The 19,253-nt window shown below is 29.7% G+C and overlaps 1 protein-coding gene across 1 annotated transcript; it reads left to right on the top strand.

Moving 5' to 3' along the window:
- The first annotated feature begins 7,087 nt into the window (after positions 1-7,087).
- On the top strand, positions 7,088-16,567 carry LOC100573371 (forkhead box protein F2-like). Its single transcript, XM_003247529.4, has 3 exons — positions 7,088-7,809; positions 10,807-11,557; positions 15,456-16,567. The coding sequence occupies exons 1-3, from the start codon at positions 7,489-7,491 to the stop codon at positions 15,596-15,598; spliced, it is 1,215 nt and encodes a 404-aa protein (XP_003247577.1). The 5' UTR covers positions 7,088-7,488; the 3' UTR covers positions 15,599-16,567.
- Positions 16,568-19,253: the final 2,686 nt, after the last annotated feature.

The following is a 19,253-nucleotide window of genomic DNA, read 5'->3' as shown; positions in this document are numbered from 1 at the left end:
TATGACATAATAATATATTGCATACGCATTCATCACGTTTCGGGGGGGTGGTACGTTCGTAACTAAAAAAAAAAAAAATTTTAGGTGTATAGAGTTGACCGCGGAATGCAGGTATTGTTTGTCATTAATTATATCGACAAGGTATTTTAAACTGCATATAACACACGGCATAATAATTTATAACATCGTTTTTTGTTTTTTTTAAATATTTTATCCAACTTATATGGGTAGTCGGGTGATATATTATTCAAACCTACAATATAAAATGTCTACTCAAAGTGCAACGAAATATTTATTTGTAGGTATATTATGCACAGTCCGTACCGAAAATCCCGTTACATTACGTACCTACAATATTATACGAATTATAAAAGTTAAAAATATTTACACTTTACGTAAACTCGAAATTTATCATATTATATATTGCCTATAGGTATATAATACGTGCTTAATAATTATACAGTAATTACCATGAATTCAAAAAGGGGCAATGTAGCCTGTATAGGTAACCGCTCTGGCTTTTTGCTATACGGTAGACCTTGAGTGTACCTCGTCACAGAGTAAGTATCTGTATAATATAATATATAATATACATATTATGTATTTGAATTCGACGATAAATCATCGCATAAGAAAAATGATTCTGAGCGAAGACGGTCTGTCAGTCTATGATATATTTATGTCATGTCATTGAGTACACGAAACAGTTTCAAATCCCAATGAAAAATATTTTTGATTTACGTAGTAGGATCGAAAAGTTCCCGGAATTTATTTATAGAAAAAAAACTATTTTTCTAACGTATGCAGTACAACAAAATAACTAAAACCATTGTTCGTTAAAAAATCTAAAATGGCAACTGTCTTTAAATAACCCAGAAAATGTCAAAATATTTTGAATATTATATATACCATGTATAGAATACTAATATAAACACTTAGTGCTCGTTAGTAGAGCCTTTATACAGTTATTAGTTTTTGAATTACAACAAAATAACAAAAACGATTTTGTCAAAAATTGATTAGGACTTTTCCCAATTTTTTTTTAATTTTCCCGATTATTTTGAAAAGTATACTTATAACTTACTGGTAAATGGTGATTTTAATTTCTACCTCCCAAAAGTATCACTAAAATTAGTTTCCTGGTAGAATATATACCTACATTGAAGTTGAACACATTATGTACACATAACATTATTCATTATAAAATCAATACATTCATCGCTCTGCTCAGAATCTAAAATTAGTAATACCACTTTAATATATTAATATATTGTTTCACTTTTATAGTTTTATGTGTCCATACTCAATATTATTAATGCTACTACTATTAGTAGGGAATATAATATAGGTACATATTATACAGAATATATTATTTTTACACGAGTAAACGTTATAAAATACAATAAGATAGTAGGCACACATCTATATTATTTATGTGCATTGTATATTTATATAAAACAATAATATGATTATTGGCTACTTAATATTACCATAATATTATGTAACCTCTATTATATTATTACAGTGGTAAATTGCAAATGTATTATTATAATATAATAGGTATGTGATAACAGACTAGATATCGAAATAAACAGTAAGGTCTTATTTAATAGGAATATACATCCTAGATATACAGGATGATTTTTTAAGCATGCTCACTCCAATTTTTCCCTTTACAATTATACATTTATTCAAATACTGATTAGAATTTTAGAATATATAGGTACACAAAGAACATATTTTAAAATTTCTGATATTTTTTTGTACTACTTAAGGAATGTTCTGTGGCGATACAAACTTCTATTTTTCAAATGAGAATCCCATTCCCACTTTTACTGAAAATTATCCAGTGGATGATTTTCTTGAACATTTTAATGTACCTATCTAAATCAAAATTCTAATGATTAATTTCTAAGATAGTTAAATTTTTATACTAAGGATAATAATCTTTAAAAATGGTTTTATAAAAATAAAAACGTTACGTAATAATTTATGTAGTATTTATTATACTTAAATTATTTTACAAACTGTTTATTCCTGTTCATAAATCGATAGTAATTACCTACTAACTTTTTCAAATTGTCCCTCATCTTCTAAACCCATTACCATAGACATATTATTATCCTTAGTACAAAAAGTTGTATAACTCAAAACCTATTCGCTTGAATTTTGATTTAGAATTTAGATAGGTACATGAAAAAGAGTGACCGTTTCTATTAGAAAAACGGAAGTTTGTAGTGCCACATCCTTAAGTGGTTTAACAAATGTTAAGGATTCGAATGTATGGTCTTCAAGTGTATTTGAAAATTCCAAAATTCTAAATTTAAGCAAAAAAATAGGTTGAGCGTGCTTATAAAAATCACCCACACAGTATATAATCTGCTGTATTGAAATAAAATAATGTTTTTATGCATAAAGTATAACCTATACTCTATAATAGTTATAAGAATTCAACCATTCCCATATTATAGTCAAATATTATATTATTTTAAAGAATTTAAATATTTTTTATTTTGTTCTTATACACTTATCCCTTAGAAAGTAGTGTGAACTTTAGTTTTAAAAATTTTATTGCATCGTATAGTATCGTATATAGGTACTATCTATAATATATTCTCTTCGTGGAATAAATTTTAAGATAATCTCAAACCGACATCTGAGTAAAATTGTGACGTTGACCTTCCTTGTGTTGCTACAACTTCTGCAGTTGTATTCATTTCAAATATATTATATTTCCCATCTGAATACACCACTTCTTTCAAAACGTCCGTGTCACTATGATCTATGTATTACTTTATGACTTTATCCGATGTATACATTATCATATATTTATTATTTCCCTATTTTAGATACATATTATATTCTACATAAACGCATAGTTTATATAACACTAAAAAATACAACATGCAATTTCGTGGGAATACCGAATAAACAAAAATAAGTCATTAAAGGGACATTGCAGCTAGTCAGTATTATGGTGTTAAAATATTTTAGGGCGGGGGTGATGTGCGTAATATCTACATATCTAGTGCATAGTTGCAATACGTATTTAGACTTTGTAATAAGCTTTTTTCGTACATCGTATTTTAGGAATGTAGGTATTTAGAAAAATAAATTGTATTATAATTTATAATAGTCAATCGGAAATCTAAAATATGTATGTCCACTTTTAATAAATAATACATATATATAATACTCTGAAACGGTTGGCTTTAATATATTAAATTCATTCAAATGTGTATATTATCGTATATTATACACATCATATTATATCAATCGATTATTTACTATCAAAATTAATATAATTAACTGTATGTAGGTTATGAGCAATATGTACTCAGTACACACTGCCCGCCATCCGGTCAATTTGAACCGCAAATATAAACCAATTATTTTATGTGCGACATTTTTTACTAAATTTATCATTGCTATACCTAATTATAAAATATTGATGGAAAAAAATTAATTTAGTTAATTTGATTATGTTAATTATATTTGTATTATTACCTATTATAGTACCTACATGATTTACTAGAATATAATATATAGCACTTAGCAGTGCAAAGTCTGTCTGCAGCTTTCCTACTTTGCATTTGTTTGTTTTACAATGTTGCAAAACAAGTGCATCGATCATCCGTCAATAGTACAAAGGTAAAATAATTATGGAAATTATATATTTGTTTGAAAATATTTAGAATATGCTCGTTATACTCGTAAATTATATGGTTATAATTAATAAATTCATTTATTTTTTGTTTTTCCATCAATATTGTATGATTATAATTTTTTAGTAGGTAATAATAAACTGAATAAAAAATATCGCACAAACAATAATTTGTTTGTATTTTTTGGTAGTTCCAATTGCCTGGTATTTTATAACATGCAACTACCTTTGTTTTATCAATACTTTCTTTATATAGTATTACTTTTATAATACTCGTCGACACATTGATGGTTGATATTATAAATTATTTAAAATAATATATTATACTAGCTGAATTACCCGGCTTTGTCCGGAAAAAATTGTGATTGTTTAACTCCTTTTGTGTGCAATTTGCTGCGGAAGAGTCTTTTTAAGTGTAAACCATAATTTATATTTTAATTTTTAGCAATCCCGTGTGGCGGTGCACGTGAGGCTAGGTTGTGGCTTGTGATTATGAAAACAGTATATATTATGAGGTAGTCAATCTACCTGCGGTAGATTGTGAACCCAGCGAGGTGCGTACGTATATAAGGGTATAATTTATTAAACTCTATAAAAGCGTATCAAAGTTATACCAAGTTTGTCCTGGGATAAATTATCAATTAGTACAAAATATTAAAATCAATAAAAATAATTTTAAAAAAAGGCGGGTAAGTGGATGTCGCTCAGCTGTACAGTAGGTTACAAGTGGGTCACTGTATAATAATATTATATGGTATTAAATTTGAATTCAATGATATAATATCATTGAATACGAAAACCGATTCTGAGTGGTGACGGTTTGTTAGTGTGGATATTTTATATTGTTATTACTTGTTATTAATACGGTAGAGGGTAAGTTATATTACCTAATATTATGAAAGTAGGTACAACAAAATTACTAAAATCGTTATTCTCGGTTATTTAATATGTAATTTCCTCCAAATTATTCAAATCTATGGAATCTCGTATAACATTTTTAAATCTTAGATTTAAAAAGAAAAATGTTTGAGATTTTTTGGTTATACAGAATAACCTACTTACGTAGAACTTTGTTTTAAATTTTCAATACTTAACTATAAAATTTGATAATTTTATAAGCGTTTAACTACAAAATCATTTTTTATAATTTAAAATTTGATACATTTTGTCAAAAATCGAACTATAAATGCTTATAAAAAAAACTGTGCCTATATGTATTTTCAATATTTTTCAATTCTATTGGGAGTCTTAAATTTTGAAAATCGAAACAGTTTTACTAACCCAAACAGTGATAACGCAGACACAAAAAAAAGATAAAAAATAAAAAAAAATACACATCATTGTAAAACCAATATATACATTCATTGCTCCACTCAGAATCTAAAACAATGTAAAAACAATACAAACAATTGGCCCACTAAAACCGTGGTTTAGACTCGAGACATTCTGTTCTAAAATACATAGATCTATGTGCCTCGAAGTGCCACTGCGTCAACAGGTTTATCGCACTCGGCGGCATTTTCTTGGTTTTTTAACTTTAGACCCAGTGGTTTGCATCTGCAAACCGCTGTGCGTTGATCGATATATTAAGCCTTGAACCCTTTTTCGCCCTTGAGGGGATGAATTAAAAAAAATCCTTTTATAGTGGGTGTCTACGTCATAAAACGAAACTTCAAACTTAGTGGTTCCGGCTAGGCGATGATGAATGACTCAGGAAAAGTTATTATATATAATATACCTATACAGATATATAAAGTAATTATAATTTTTAATATTTTAATACCTAATACAAAGTATAAATACTTACTTGCAGTTGAGGACTGAAGGTTAAGATTTAAAATGTTAGCAAATAACTTGTGACAATAATTGTAGATACAATAAATATCCTTTTTCCTTCTATTTTTTTTAAATACTTTCGTCGTATTATTGTTTATTTTTTTCTGTATTATTAAGTCTTAAGTCTTTTTTTTTATCTTCTATCTACTTTTATCTTGGTATTATTGGCTATATTGTCGTATATTTTAAATTATTTTTATTTACCTATAAATGTTTTCTTCAGGTTATATGGCAATCATGCAATGGGTTTATATCTTGATACTACCATTTATTTCTCGAGTAAAATAGCTATGCATTTCAGTCTGTTGTTGACGGCGCGTTTAACAGTTTTTTCCTATTATGACAAAGGTATCTTTGATATGATACTATACGTAGTCATATAGATTACAGACTATATATAGCACCTATATACTTTCATAGTATTGCAATTGAAATTATGATATAATAAACACAATGATTGTTAATCGAATTGTCCATTCATAAGAATATATCATATTTATTATTTATATAAATGAATGAATAATGACATATTTTAGGATAATATATGGTCGTAATTTTTTTTTTGAACGCACAGTGCACACACTTGCGCATTGGACCGGGATAGCCAAATCGAAGCACGGGGAGCTATATAACTTGTCATCAATCGCATCATTATAAGCATTTACCTATTTATACTTTATAGGTTATAATAGTTATATATATAATATGTATTATACGTTTCTACAATATTATTTGTGCACTATTATTGTTATTGTACTCATTAGATATTTTAAATTTTTTCGTATGAAACCGACAACATATAATATATACCTATGTTATATGGGTATGGCTAGTGTTTGAAGTATGAGAAATATTTCACTAAGTTGTGAAATATTGGATTTTTATTAATTATTTCATTTTTATTTTTTAAATATTATTTTCTTTTTTGTTTTATATAATTATAATACATGTTAACATTAATAAGAAACAATGATCTTCATAACATAACATAATTATTACATTATATGATAACACATTATATGATAAACGTTATACCCAAGCGTTTTTTTTTAAATTTATATTCCATTTTTATATTTTTATTTTTATTATGTTTTTTTTATATACAATTATACAAATACATGTCATAACTCATAAGGATTCTCGATCAAGAAAACTCTGATCTGATTTTTAACATATAACTATATAAGTTACCACGTACATGGTACATATACAATATAACTATCTATTCCTTATTTATTTTACATTTTTACATCAAATAATAGGTACAGCAAAAAAATACAATATTATATTATTATACATTAAAACTAAGAAAAAAATGTGTGTGTCAATGACTAATGAGGTATTCAATTTATTTAGATTAATTATTTAATATTTTACAAGACAAAACTACAAAAATAATGATAATTGAAATATTTCTTGATTTTTTTAAATTTCACGAAATTTTCAAACACTAGGTATGGCGCACGCTTTGGTGTTGGCACATCGCCGAGGTGTCGGCGGCGGCGTCGAAGGCTGCGTGTCCCTCTATAATCATTATCATCATTAATATTATCATCGCGTTATCGAGAACGGCGGTGGCCACGGATTGGCCGACGACCGGCCTGCCCATTTTTTCCTCTCTGGTCCAGCCGCCGCTCCGCCCGGGGTGACAGTCCGCCCGGCCACTCCAACCGGTTGCATTGGTAATGCGTGAATCGTGTACGACGGGTGTAAACAATATAAACGGTCCGTATACGCGTTTACGGTACTCGTTCGTGTAAATAATATTGACTGTGTGTATACTTTATACGTGCGAGCCTCGATGAAATATAGTAATAATAATTGTAGTTGCGGTTTTGCGTATTTTTAAATTTTTCACTTTTTCGACCAGTAGAAAAAAAATTGCATTTCATATTTTTTTTAACAATTTATTTTGGTTATTGGCGTGTACCTTATAATATATAATAAAACGACGGTCGCTCGAACGCGAGCGCTATCGAAATAACGGTATGGATATGATGATCGTCAAGACTGAAGACGAAAATGACGAGAGAAAATCTCTCAACAACGGCAATAATAATAACAACAACAACAACAACAACAACAACAATAACAATAACAATTGTAAGAAGAACAACGGCGTCGGAACGACAGCGAAAACGGTGGCGACGACTGGTGGCGTCGGGTCAGGCAGGTCGGAAAAACCACCTTACTCGTATATAGCTTTAATAGTGATGGCAATCCAGAGTTCACCGGTGAAAAGGCTCACACTCAGCGAAATATACTCTTTCCTCCAGCACAGATTCCCTTTCTTCAGAGGTTCCTATCAGGTAAATACACACACCGCATAATATATTGTGACTTGAAATATATGATAAGAATAATAACAGTGTATAAGTGTATAACCGTATAGGGAGGTCTCTTATAAGTTATATTATTATAATATTACCTGCAGGTGTATGGTATATACATAATAGTAAACGATGTAGATAAAACGCATTAATTATCTTTTAAACAATATTCAATAGACTTTTTTTTGGAAAACAATAAAATATACCTATATATATATATATTTTTTTTTTTTAAATAAAAGTTGTTACTTGTTTTCTTTCTCTCTCTCAGTGTACTAGTATACACTTTTTAGTATGCAGTTTGTGTATATACCTAGTAGATTAGAGTTTAATAAGTATATAGGACTTATAGGTATATTTATGTTTTATAGTTGGTCAAAACATATTAGGTAAATTGTTCAAACTGTCTGCGTATATAAGACAATAATATTATAAACTACCGTTTATTTATATAATATGTATAATCTTGATAAATATTAAAGCAGCTTAAGATGATTGAATTCAAGAAGAAAATATTTATTCAGGATAAAATTATAACGACTAATATGATCTTACTTGTATATTTTTAATATATTTTTGGTACAATTAAATATTAAAAATAAATTTTATTTTTGTTGTAAGTACCTATTTAAATGTAATTAATTGTAACGTAGTGCACTGAGATGGCTATTTATTAGGCCCACCAAAATTCCTTTATAAGTAAAGTTGATATACGTGACAAATTATAAAAACTCCTCAATTAATAGGCTCCTTAAAATTACGGACACCTAACTAATAAGCCACCGAGGCACTGTAAACTGTATAGTGATCATTATAACGACCTAAATTCTAATCAGAAATACTGATGACTGTGATGAGAAACAATAAACAAATTACATTACAAAATACAAATTAAATCATTATAATTTATAAGTATGGATTAACACATAGATGACTCTTAAATAAGTGTATAATTATATGGTAAATTCTTAATAGTGGTAGTAGGTAGTCATATTGTGTGGGGGGAGGGGGTGGATAAAGGAAACATAAATTGCTCGGGGTGAAATTTTTTTATAGCCAGCTTTATGTTCATCATTTTAAAATATGTATAATATTATAAATAAATTTAGTGTGTAGCTCAAAATCTCACAAAATAAATAATATTATTTTAGCATAATTTATAACTTTACTTAACTTTAAATATTAAAGACGTTAAATGAAACTAGTTTATTTCTCCTTAAACAAATTGCTCGGTATCAAAAATAACCATTAGCTTTTTTATTTTTTATTTTTGAGTTCTTGTAAAATAGGTGTAATTTTCTTTTCACATTTAGGTTCATATATAATACCTAATGTTCGTGTTTGTACCTACATTTTATATTATATTTGTACAGCATTCATTCGCTTCACATTTTCAAGACTTTCGAAAGTAAATATCAACTTAATACAATTTGTGTTGTGTTGACATTCTATATGTGTATGCTGTATAGTTAACATTTTACTTATTGAAATTGCATCAAATGATTAAGAATTAAGATAATATAACGTTTACAATAGAAACTAACTGTATTGTGTTTTTGAACACAATTGATGTTAATATAATAATATTATATGTGATCAAACGAAACAAAACTAATAATTTATGTCGACGGAAAAGTCGGTACAAAACTACAACGTTGGTTTTACGTTTCCAACGTGAGGTTCATATTCTATTTGAATACTTGACAATACGATTTAACTATAATATGAATGTTTTTACTTGCGTCTGGTCTGCTGTTTTTTTTTCTGTACTTGCGTGTTATATAGCCATTTAACAATATTATCAATGGTTGGAACTTAGAAGTAGTGTGCTGGTTGTAGTGTCGCTATAGTAGCACAATACTTTTTTTTGGAACGGTGCAGGTATTGTACTGTGTTGTTTCAGTAGTTACTAGTTAGGTACAGTAACATCTCTATAATTTTTTATCGTTAATATAGTGAACATTTATATTTGACTTCTTTGAACGCTACTTTTTACAAGCATTTACAGTTTATAATTTGAATAATATTTCTATTAATTTGTACTAAACATTAATGAATAAGATTCATTTTAAATTTAAAAAATGTATCTATAGATACACATTATATATTATACACATTATAATATTATATCCAAACAAAATACTAAAATTATGTAACATCTAAATTGTGCCGTTTTCGTGAACAGTTTAAGGTTACCGCTTATCAGCTTCACTTAAGATTTTTTTAGTCACCGGTTACCAGCATTTACTGCTGCTAAAAAACTAAAAAAAAGTACTACGTATTGTGAACCGATCTATACATTTGCATAAACGTAGTTATGAATGTTGTGAACTTTTTATTTGTATTTGTATTTATGTAACATTGAAACACTATAGCGTATACACTATACATCAACAATAGTGATTTCCAATTGTTCCAACTATTGATAATACCTAAGTCTTTTTATTAAGTCTAAATAAATAAATTAGTTAATAAACATAACTCTGTTGACCTTTAAATTAACCGTACTCTTTGTAAACACTTTAGCAAACATCTCCCGTATCTGAAATGGTATATTATACCATCATACTGATTACCAATCATACTCACATGGCACACCTAAAGCTTTTAAATGCATGACTCTAAAAAACTCAAAATTTGAAAATTATATTTAATTATCATACAATAGATCGTAAAATGTTATTCACTTATAAATTTATTTGAAATCGTTTAATTTATATTTTTTCTGAATCACCCATCTTCTTTATGTATGTGTATATTGTGTACCATAAATTCTATGCTCGCGTAACGTTAATTATTGTGCGTAACAGTGCGTTACGTTGCATAATTTATCATAATATACCTCTCTATGTGTGTGCTATACTTACAGTATAGATATTTGGCATTTCAATACGCTGTATCCAAATTTATACATAAATTGTTAAATATATTATATATTTATATCATATAAAACTATTTAACTATGCTTTTTCTTAGGGATGGAAAAACTCAGTGCGACATAACCTGTCACTTAACGAATGTTTCATCAAGCTACCGAAAGGACTTGGGCGTCCTGGCAAGGGTCACTACTGGACGGTGGATCCAGCGTCGGAGTTGATGTTTGAGGAGAGCTCGTTCAGGCGAAGACCCCGGGGATTCCGTCGCAAATGCCAACAGAAGACTGTTGGACCTATCAGCGGCGTTGGTAATGGTTACCAAACGTCACAGTACCACCAGCACCTCCACCACCATCACCATCACCAAAATCTACAGTTGCAGCAACAGCAACAGCATCACCATCATCCGTCCGTCCAACAGCAGCAACCGCAGTCGTTGCCACAGACGCAGCCGTCACCGGTTCTGCCACCTCCACAGCCATCACAGCCAACACAGCAGCAGCAACAGCAATCGATTGCCACTCAACCGCATACGCAACAACCGCAACCACAGTCACAGCCGGCGGCGTGTTACCTGCACGACCAGTACGACTACAAGGACGCCACGGCTGCAATGGTCGCGGGATATCACCACCAGCAGCAACAGCAACATGACTACAGTAGTGGTGCAGGCAGTGGTGGAATTGGTGTCAGTGGTGGTGGAGGGTACTGCAGCAGAAACGACCAGTTGGACCATTTTGCGGCCAGCTTTTGGCAAAGCCAAAAGTCTGACGGTTACGTCGGAGGTGCAGGTGGTTACCAAGAACAGTTTGCAGATTACGGTTGCCAGTACAACTTGACTCACGACAATGGTGAGTACCTCCTTAATTTTTTTTACAAGTTAAACCCATTTTTTATCTATTAAAATCATTAGCTATACCTACATATCATATAGTCATACCTATGTAGCTATATTTATGCGTGTATGCTGTACAACGTAAACGACTGTAATCGAATACTTTATAGAGGTTGTTGAATCCATAGTGTTGTATATATTTAATATTAGTATGAATGGTTGAGGGGGAGAGTACGGCGACAAATATGTGAGAACGTTTGTTGTATTGTGCGGTGACTATGGACTATGGAGTGTTTGACCACTCGTGGCGTGTAGGTGAAGAGTTAAGAGGCAATATAATGATTCAATCAGAACTATTTACGATATCACCTACAGGCTGTGTCAAAACAAGAATTTGCACATCAAGCGTTCTGGTAACCTCGATCTTAGGTCTTAACCTACAAAGTACACACTATGTCTGGTCGTAAATGAATTTTTGCATTTCATTCAATACATTTTATGTCAACAATCCTATTGAAAAAAATATCCATATGCGCATAATAATATAAGAATAGGTAATTCATTACGTGATACTCAAGCTCTTAATAGTCTATGTCATTATAATATGTCATGTGTGCCTATTATAAGGCGTAATACAATATTAAAGAATATATTTCTAAATTGTTAATGAATCAATTGTTTCCATAAAATATTGGAACTCACAAAACAATCAAAAGAAACCAAATGTCAAACTATATTAATTAAAGTTGTATAACTAGAAAATTAATTAGTAAAGCATATATAAATAAAGAATAAGATAACTATAATAAATTACAGTTTAAATTTAGAAATAAATCTTCAAAAATTAAAATCTAAAATTTATCAGCTTCTTTAGAAGACATTTTTAATTATATTTACCTACGATTTTAGCGTTTGTTTGTAATACATAATATAAGCATACTTTTAAAATGCCACAAACAATTTAAGAGTAATTCTTATAGAACGAACTTTTTGTTTTGTTTTTTAATGAGTTACGTGAAAATCTGAATAATTAACTTGAGAATATTAATTATTAGCTCCGTTGTAAATTGTCTGAGTTTTTCTTTACACGGAAAATACAATTATAGTTTATCAATTAAGACGTTTTATGAAATTTTTTTTTTGCTATTTACAGCGCTAAAATAATGAGTAAAATTTATTCTTTATTTTAATATTTATTCAATTTTGATTTTTTATTACATTTGAAATATGTCGAGCATACTTAAAGGCGCAGTGTGTTCGTTCAAATGCTTCAAATATGTTCAAATAATTTACTACACATGCCTGCAGGGATACATTTTCATTAGGTATACTCAAAACTATTCATTACAATAAAATTATCATTTTCTTTGATATCATAAAATAATTATTTTTCATAGAAACTTTAAATTAACTAATAACACGCTGTGGTCTATTATAGCCTATAGGTTAGGTATTGATTGACTTTAAATGCGATTCTGTAAAAATAGTTTACAACAATAAAATTTAAAACGGTTGGGACAGATGCAGTCATTTAAACGCTGTGAAAAACCATTTAAAAGCAATTCTAAGTTTGGTTTATTCAGAAATTGATATTATTTTGTTTTAAAATTGGAGCATGCTCGCCGAATAATACATTTAGCCGGTTTATAAGATTTTTATGATAAAAAAAAACTGGGCAATTTTAAAATGAACTCTCTAAGGTATGATGTAGCTATGTAAGCATGTTAAATGTATTATCTACAAAGAAACTTTTTTTTTACATTAAGCTTTTAGAAATTTTCCATCAGGCGTCAGTAATATAGAAATAATTAAATAATAACAGGTCGTATAATATATTTTATATAATATGGGATTCAAGCGCTGTAAGGGGGTCGTATAAAATTTCAAAAGAAAAATTAATTTTGATAAAGAAACCTAATGCTTTTCTAATTCCTCAAAACAAAAAACTTTTAACATAAATAAAAATATAGTGAACAACTAAACATTAATGCATTATTATTATTTTACAATCAGTAGGTATATAATCAGAGCAAACCAAATATAATTTTACTCGACACCCTTGCAGCAGCCTTTACCAAAAGTCTCTATGTCGTTTCCTAAATTAAATAAAAATATAACCTTAAATACTAAATACTCCCAACTGCCCATGGACAACAATGATAATAATTATAATTAATTTAAAACTCTGCCGTTATACAGACACCGTATTGATACACACACACAAAACAGCCTAATGGTTATTACGACTTACGAGTTGCTAACACAATAATCCTCGCGGGCCGTATGCACTGTGGCCATATTATTATTATAGTCATACTATATTTTAATACTTGTGATATTGAAACCAAGTGGCACGGGTACTCCGAATATTTATCGTTATTGTTATTGCCACGCAGAAAACTACGCTTCGGGTGGACACAAACCAAACGCAGTACAGAACAATAATAATAATTATAATAATAATATTATAACCCGAGCCTGAATTAAAATAATGAAATCACCGCGCTGATATAGTTATCATCGTCGTATTATCACGCGTACCTATATGTTTCACTCTTAAAAGCTAAAATAATAGTGATAATTTTTTATCGGGTTCTTCGAACCGATTTAAAACAACTGTACGGTTTATTTACGCGTAGGTATTTAGTAATCGTCAAATTATATTACACTCTCGGGACGAAGTTTTTTTTCGAATCTCGTACTCAAAAGTAATACTTTTCACTTTTTTTTTTAAACAAATCATTATTATTTCTGTTGGTCAGAGTAATAAATAATATATAGTATCGATGTGGTTTTTGTCGATTCGGATTTACTGAATACCCGTTGAGCCGAATTTTAAACATGACGTACATATACCTAATATATATGTATTATATATATGTGTGTGTGTATTATAATATATTATAGTCCGACGATTTTAAAAAGTGAAACAAACGCGATCTTTGTGTGCATATCGTTTATATCGTACGACATGGCGTTTTTAGTTGTTTACGGACAGTGTTTAGGTGGCGAGCGCACGCATCGTTTAAATGCGTTTCGTTGTGCATTCATAAAAAATAAACCCCCGTGGACCAATTTTATATCACATGTTGGCAATAAACAGTATGTTGTGACTGACAGACAGTGTCCTATAAAAAGAAAACCTCGTTGTCTTATTATAATAAATACAATGTATAACATAAATGGGTCAAACCATGGTTTTTTATGCATATTGATATAGTATTTTTTATTCTGACCTACATATTATTATTATATTCGATACGATCCCTTTGACCTCCACGTATTTATACGACCGCAACGTCTAATTGTGTGGGACACCCCCTCGGGTGAGCACTGCAGTTTGGTCATGTCTGCTACACCGTAAAATACTCACCATTATAATATATATTATGCTCATATACATTATACATGGACGGTTTCACGGAGAGCGAGAGTTGAGAGAATATAATAATAATAATATAATGTGCAGAGCTGGGTGTAAGATGACGACGAGTGTTCTGCACCGTGCAGTCGCATTATATATGTATATATAGGTATTTAATTATTTTCGTATGCAAGGTCAAGAGGTCTCGTCACCGATCGCGTAGGTCCTCCGAAACGCACGTGGCCTTGTCAAAATATACGTACATATATACATGATATATATAATTTAAAACAAAACCACTTGTTGACTGTGAAATACGATGACATATTTTTTCCTTCTTGGTTAAACGTGTCGATTTCGCCACACATTGGCTAAAAGTCAAAAAGGTACAAGTGGCCAAGTGGGTGTGAAAAATGTATATACGCTCGCAGACGCCAGCCATTATAATATCATATTTTTAGTCGTCTAGAGTCTGACGTCGACGACGTTAATCTGTTATTTATTGAACAACTATTAATTTTAATACTCTTTTTCCATCTTTTCGTTTCAGGTTATAGTACGGTTGCGAGAAGATCGGCGACTGCGGCCGGACAAACACAACAGACTGTCATGGACAACGCTATGAACGCCACTAGCGGATTACCACAACACATAAGTCTCCACCATTATTATGACTGTCCAAAGTTTTGTTAAGCTATCGTCTTATATACCGTACATCACAGTATATGACGTATATTACGCATCGGACTTTCACATTTCTAAAAAGTATCCGCGAGCGTTTATTAAAACTGCGCAATAACACAATAGAAACCGTAGAAACTTCAAATAGTATTTCCCATTCAAATCGGGTTATAATTTTCTTTTGTATATATAAATATAAAATAAGATATATTTTGGATAAATGTATGTTTAATATTATCGTACATCACGAAATGTATATGACGCTCGTAAACATTAAAATAGATGGATAGCCAAATCGAAGCATAAGGTTATCGCGTAATTCCTTTCAACAATATGTCTTTCACTTTTAAGTTTTAATGAATATCAGAATATGTTATCCTTAATCTGAATAATTTGATTACCCAGATAATCTCATAAGGCATTCACACAACATTTTGTAACAGACTCCAATATATGTGAGCAGTGCGCTGTGAGTACAATATATTGTATAAGTAGCGGAAAAATAATATTTCAAATCCATTTATGATAGGTTTTTTAAAAATAAACTTTTAAAGGAACGCGCATATTTCTTAGTTTATCTTTTTTTTAAAAAAAACTTCTTTTTTTTATAAATAAATTATAATTTAAACAAATATTAGCTAAATAAACTAGACCAAAGGATATAAAAAAAAAAATCATAATAAAGTAAAGATACCGAACAAAAATTAATTTAATATCTCAGTATGTATACAACAAAAATATTACATGATGTTATAGTTATATGGCATGAAGTTTTATTTTTTAAATTTAAAGTGTGATGTATATAATTTATTTATAAATTAATATATTTTTTCAACATTTTGTAAATAATTTAATAATTGGCCCAACCATCAGTTGTGCGAATACGAATATCGAACGTCTCTAGTCTCTATATAATATAATAATTTATCGACAAAATGTGAATGTTCGATATTTTGTATTGATTAAAAGGCTGAAAATAGTATATTTAAATCAATAATATGTATTACGTATATGTAAATAGTTATAAAATTATTTTAAGTACTATTAAAACCGTTATGTTAAGAAATAAAACATAACGCACAAAAATCATGTATTTTAGTATGTGTATATATTATATAGTTTTGATGTTCTTTACATATATATCTAGGTACAAAATATAATATGTTATGTAATATTAAAGGTCTACTCACCGTGCATCTGTGTAGACATTATGAATAACATTTTGAAAGTGGTTTTTTTTTCCTTTTTTGCGAGGAGAAATCTCAAACGCATTTATCACTGCGGGTACATAAACGTAGCACGTCGCAAATGGTTGGAGGTGGAAATTAAAAAAAGGTTAAAACGTGCAAGACGCGGTAAACGCGGTAGGTACATATATATTCAATAATCGTATAGATACTCAAACGGACCACCCGGACCCATACGTGTAGTACTCAAACACACACACACACACACACACACTTATACAATATGTAATATATACATGATATATTATATTATTATACATTACCATGGCATGCGGACTTTTGAAATACACAAAAAATCGTTTTAATTTTTTTTTGTCAGAAACGCCGATTTGGCTGAACATGTGTTAACGCGAGTGTTGTATGTGTTTCCCCGCGCGCGTCTCGTGTTTAATAGCTTACAACACTCTTCCACTCCCATGTGTGTGTGTGTGTGTGTGTGTGTGTAGGCAAGAGCGCGTACCTACATCGAACTTCTAGACAATAAAACGCATCCGAAACGTAAACAGAATCCCTTCGTGTAAACATGGCCCGGAGTCAAAGAATTCGTACCGATTTTGTATCCTTTAATTTTATATTATAAAAAAAAATACAAATAAAAATGAAAATGAAAATCACCTCCGGAAGAAACGAAAGGAAGCGAAAAAAAAAATATATATATATTATATATGTGTTATAATAATAAACGTTATGCGAACGATTGAACTTTTATTATTTTTATTTTCCGTTCACTAAAAATATAAATATATAGATGATAATGGAGAGGGGGCTTCCTTTATAGAACATGCTTTCAATGGTACGCAGTATCGCAAACTATCGATTCTGCTAGCAAACAGTACATACAGGTAGTTATAAAACAACCTTTCGATCCACCAATCACCATACGCACATATATTTTTACCTGGATGCTCTTTAACTGTCTTAACTCGTAACTGCAGTAATGATTGATTAAAAAATAAACCTATACATCTAATTTAATCATTTAACCAAAGATATTTTTTATAATATACGCAAACGGAATAACAATATAATTGTTCGTTTCTATACACATAATACACGTATCAAGCGTATAGAATATTAAATGCTTTTAGGTGCATTTTTTTAGGAAATGATTGCTCAAATTGGTACGTCATGCAAAATAGAGGGAATCGATACTGTGGTTATTTACCTTTTCCTCGAATAAAAATATGATTGGCGGAATTGATGAAATCACTCGACATCAATACATAACTCGGAGCGTTGAACGTAAAAAACATCTCGTTGTAGAATAAAATATGGATCGATTTTTTATTTACAGGGTATTCTTTATTTCAATGCTACGGAAATAGTATCATAAACGTCATACGTTTTCGTAAATATATAGCCATTATAGGTTATCTCTAGTCTCTACGATTATCCAACTTAAAACTTTGTATTTAAATATTTAATGCAATATTATGTACATCAGCACTGCACATATTTTTCCGTCCGTTTTATTACAGACTATACTATAAATAATAAATAAAAGAAACACGCGCAATAAGCCAATTCACTTTGGAGGTACCTTTGCCAATAAAAATTAAATTCGGGCTCAAATAGTATTGTTTATTTTAATAATGTTTTTAAAATAATATAAACCAAGTACCTATAGGTGATCTGTTGTAGCCATTTAAGGACACTTTTAGTACTGCAGGTACCTATATATATATATATATATATATTGATTTGATATCTCGTATTAAAAAAAAATCACAAATAATTCGAAGCTGGACGACAGTGGAATTATACACGAAAGTAAGTTGTTTATTTATTATTATTATTATTGAATCCAAGTAATGCTCAACGTACACCCTATAATTTGCAATAAGTATAATTATTCAGGAGTGAATGAATAATTAGAAAAATTCTTAGAAAAAACTTATACAAGTTGATGTTAATTGTTTAGTAGCAATCATGAATTGATTTTACTTTTATTAAATATTATATTATCGGCAAGGCTGGGCAAGTCAACTAATTTTTTTAACTCGTCTAGAATTTTTAGGTACATAGATAATATTATATTATATACATAAATATGAAAAACAAATACAATTGATATTTCACTATTATTTACTCATTGGTTGGATACGTAAATAATATATTTGCAAAAAAACAGTGTAATAGTGTTGTCAAAAAGTAATTTTAGAACAACTACAACTGCAGCGCAGTGTACATACAAATAATATTTATTGCCACAATTGCACATTTTTTGAAACATATAATGTGCATACTGCACAACCACGTAGTGTAAGTACTGCAGTTATTGCTAAGTTGCATAGTGTGGCAAACTACCTATCGAACTGTTTTTACATTTTCCCGTGCCTAAATAAAATGATAAAAAAGTGTCTACACTACTGTAAGACAAATCGAAATGGATAATAGTTGTTTTGAATAAAATTGTACGA

This window comes from Acyrthosiphon pisum, chromosome A3 (genome assembly GCF_005508785.2).
Source record: "Acyrthosiphon pisum isolate AL4f chromosome A3, pea_aphid_22Mar2018_4r6ur, whole genome shotgun sequence".
NCBI classification, from domain to species: domain Eukaryota; kingdom Metazoa; phylum Arthropoda; class Insecta; order Hemiptera; family Aphididae; genus Acyrthosiphon; species Acyrthosiphon pisum.
This window is presented reverse-complemented; position numbering and strand designations above follow the sequence as displayed.

Coding starts and splice junctions, on each gene's coding strand:
- LOC100573371 (XM_003247529.4), top strand. CDS start 7,489: ATGGATATGATGATCGTCAAGACTGAAGACGAAAATGACGAGAGAAAA. Junction 7,810..10,806: donor TCTTCAGAGGTTCCTATCAG/GTAAATACACAC, acceptor GCTTTTTCTTAG/GGATGGAAAAACTCAGTGCG. Junction 11,558..15,455: donor CAACTTGACTCACGACAATG/GTGAGTACCTCC, acceptor TTTTCGTTTCAG/GTTATAGTACGGTTGCGAGA.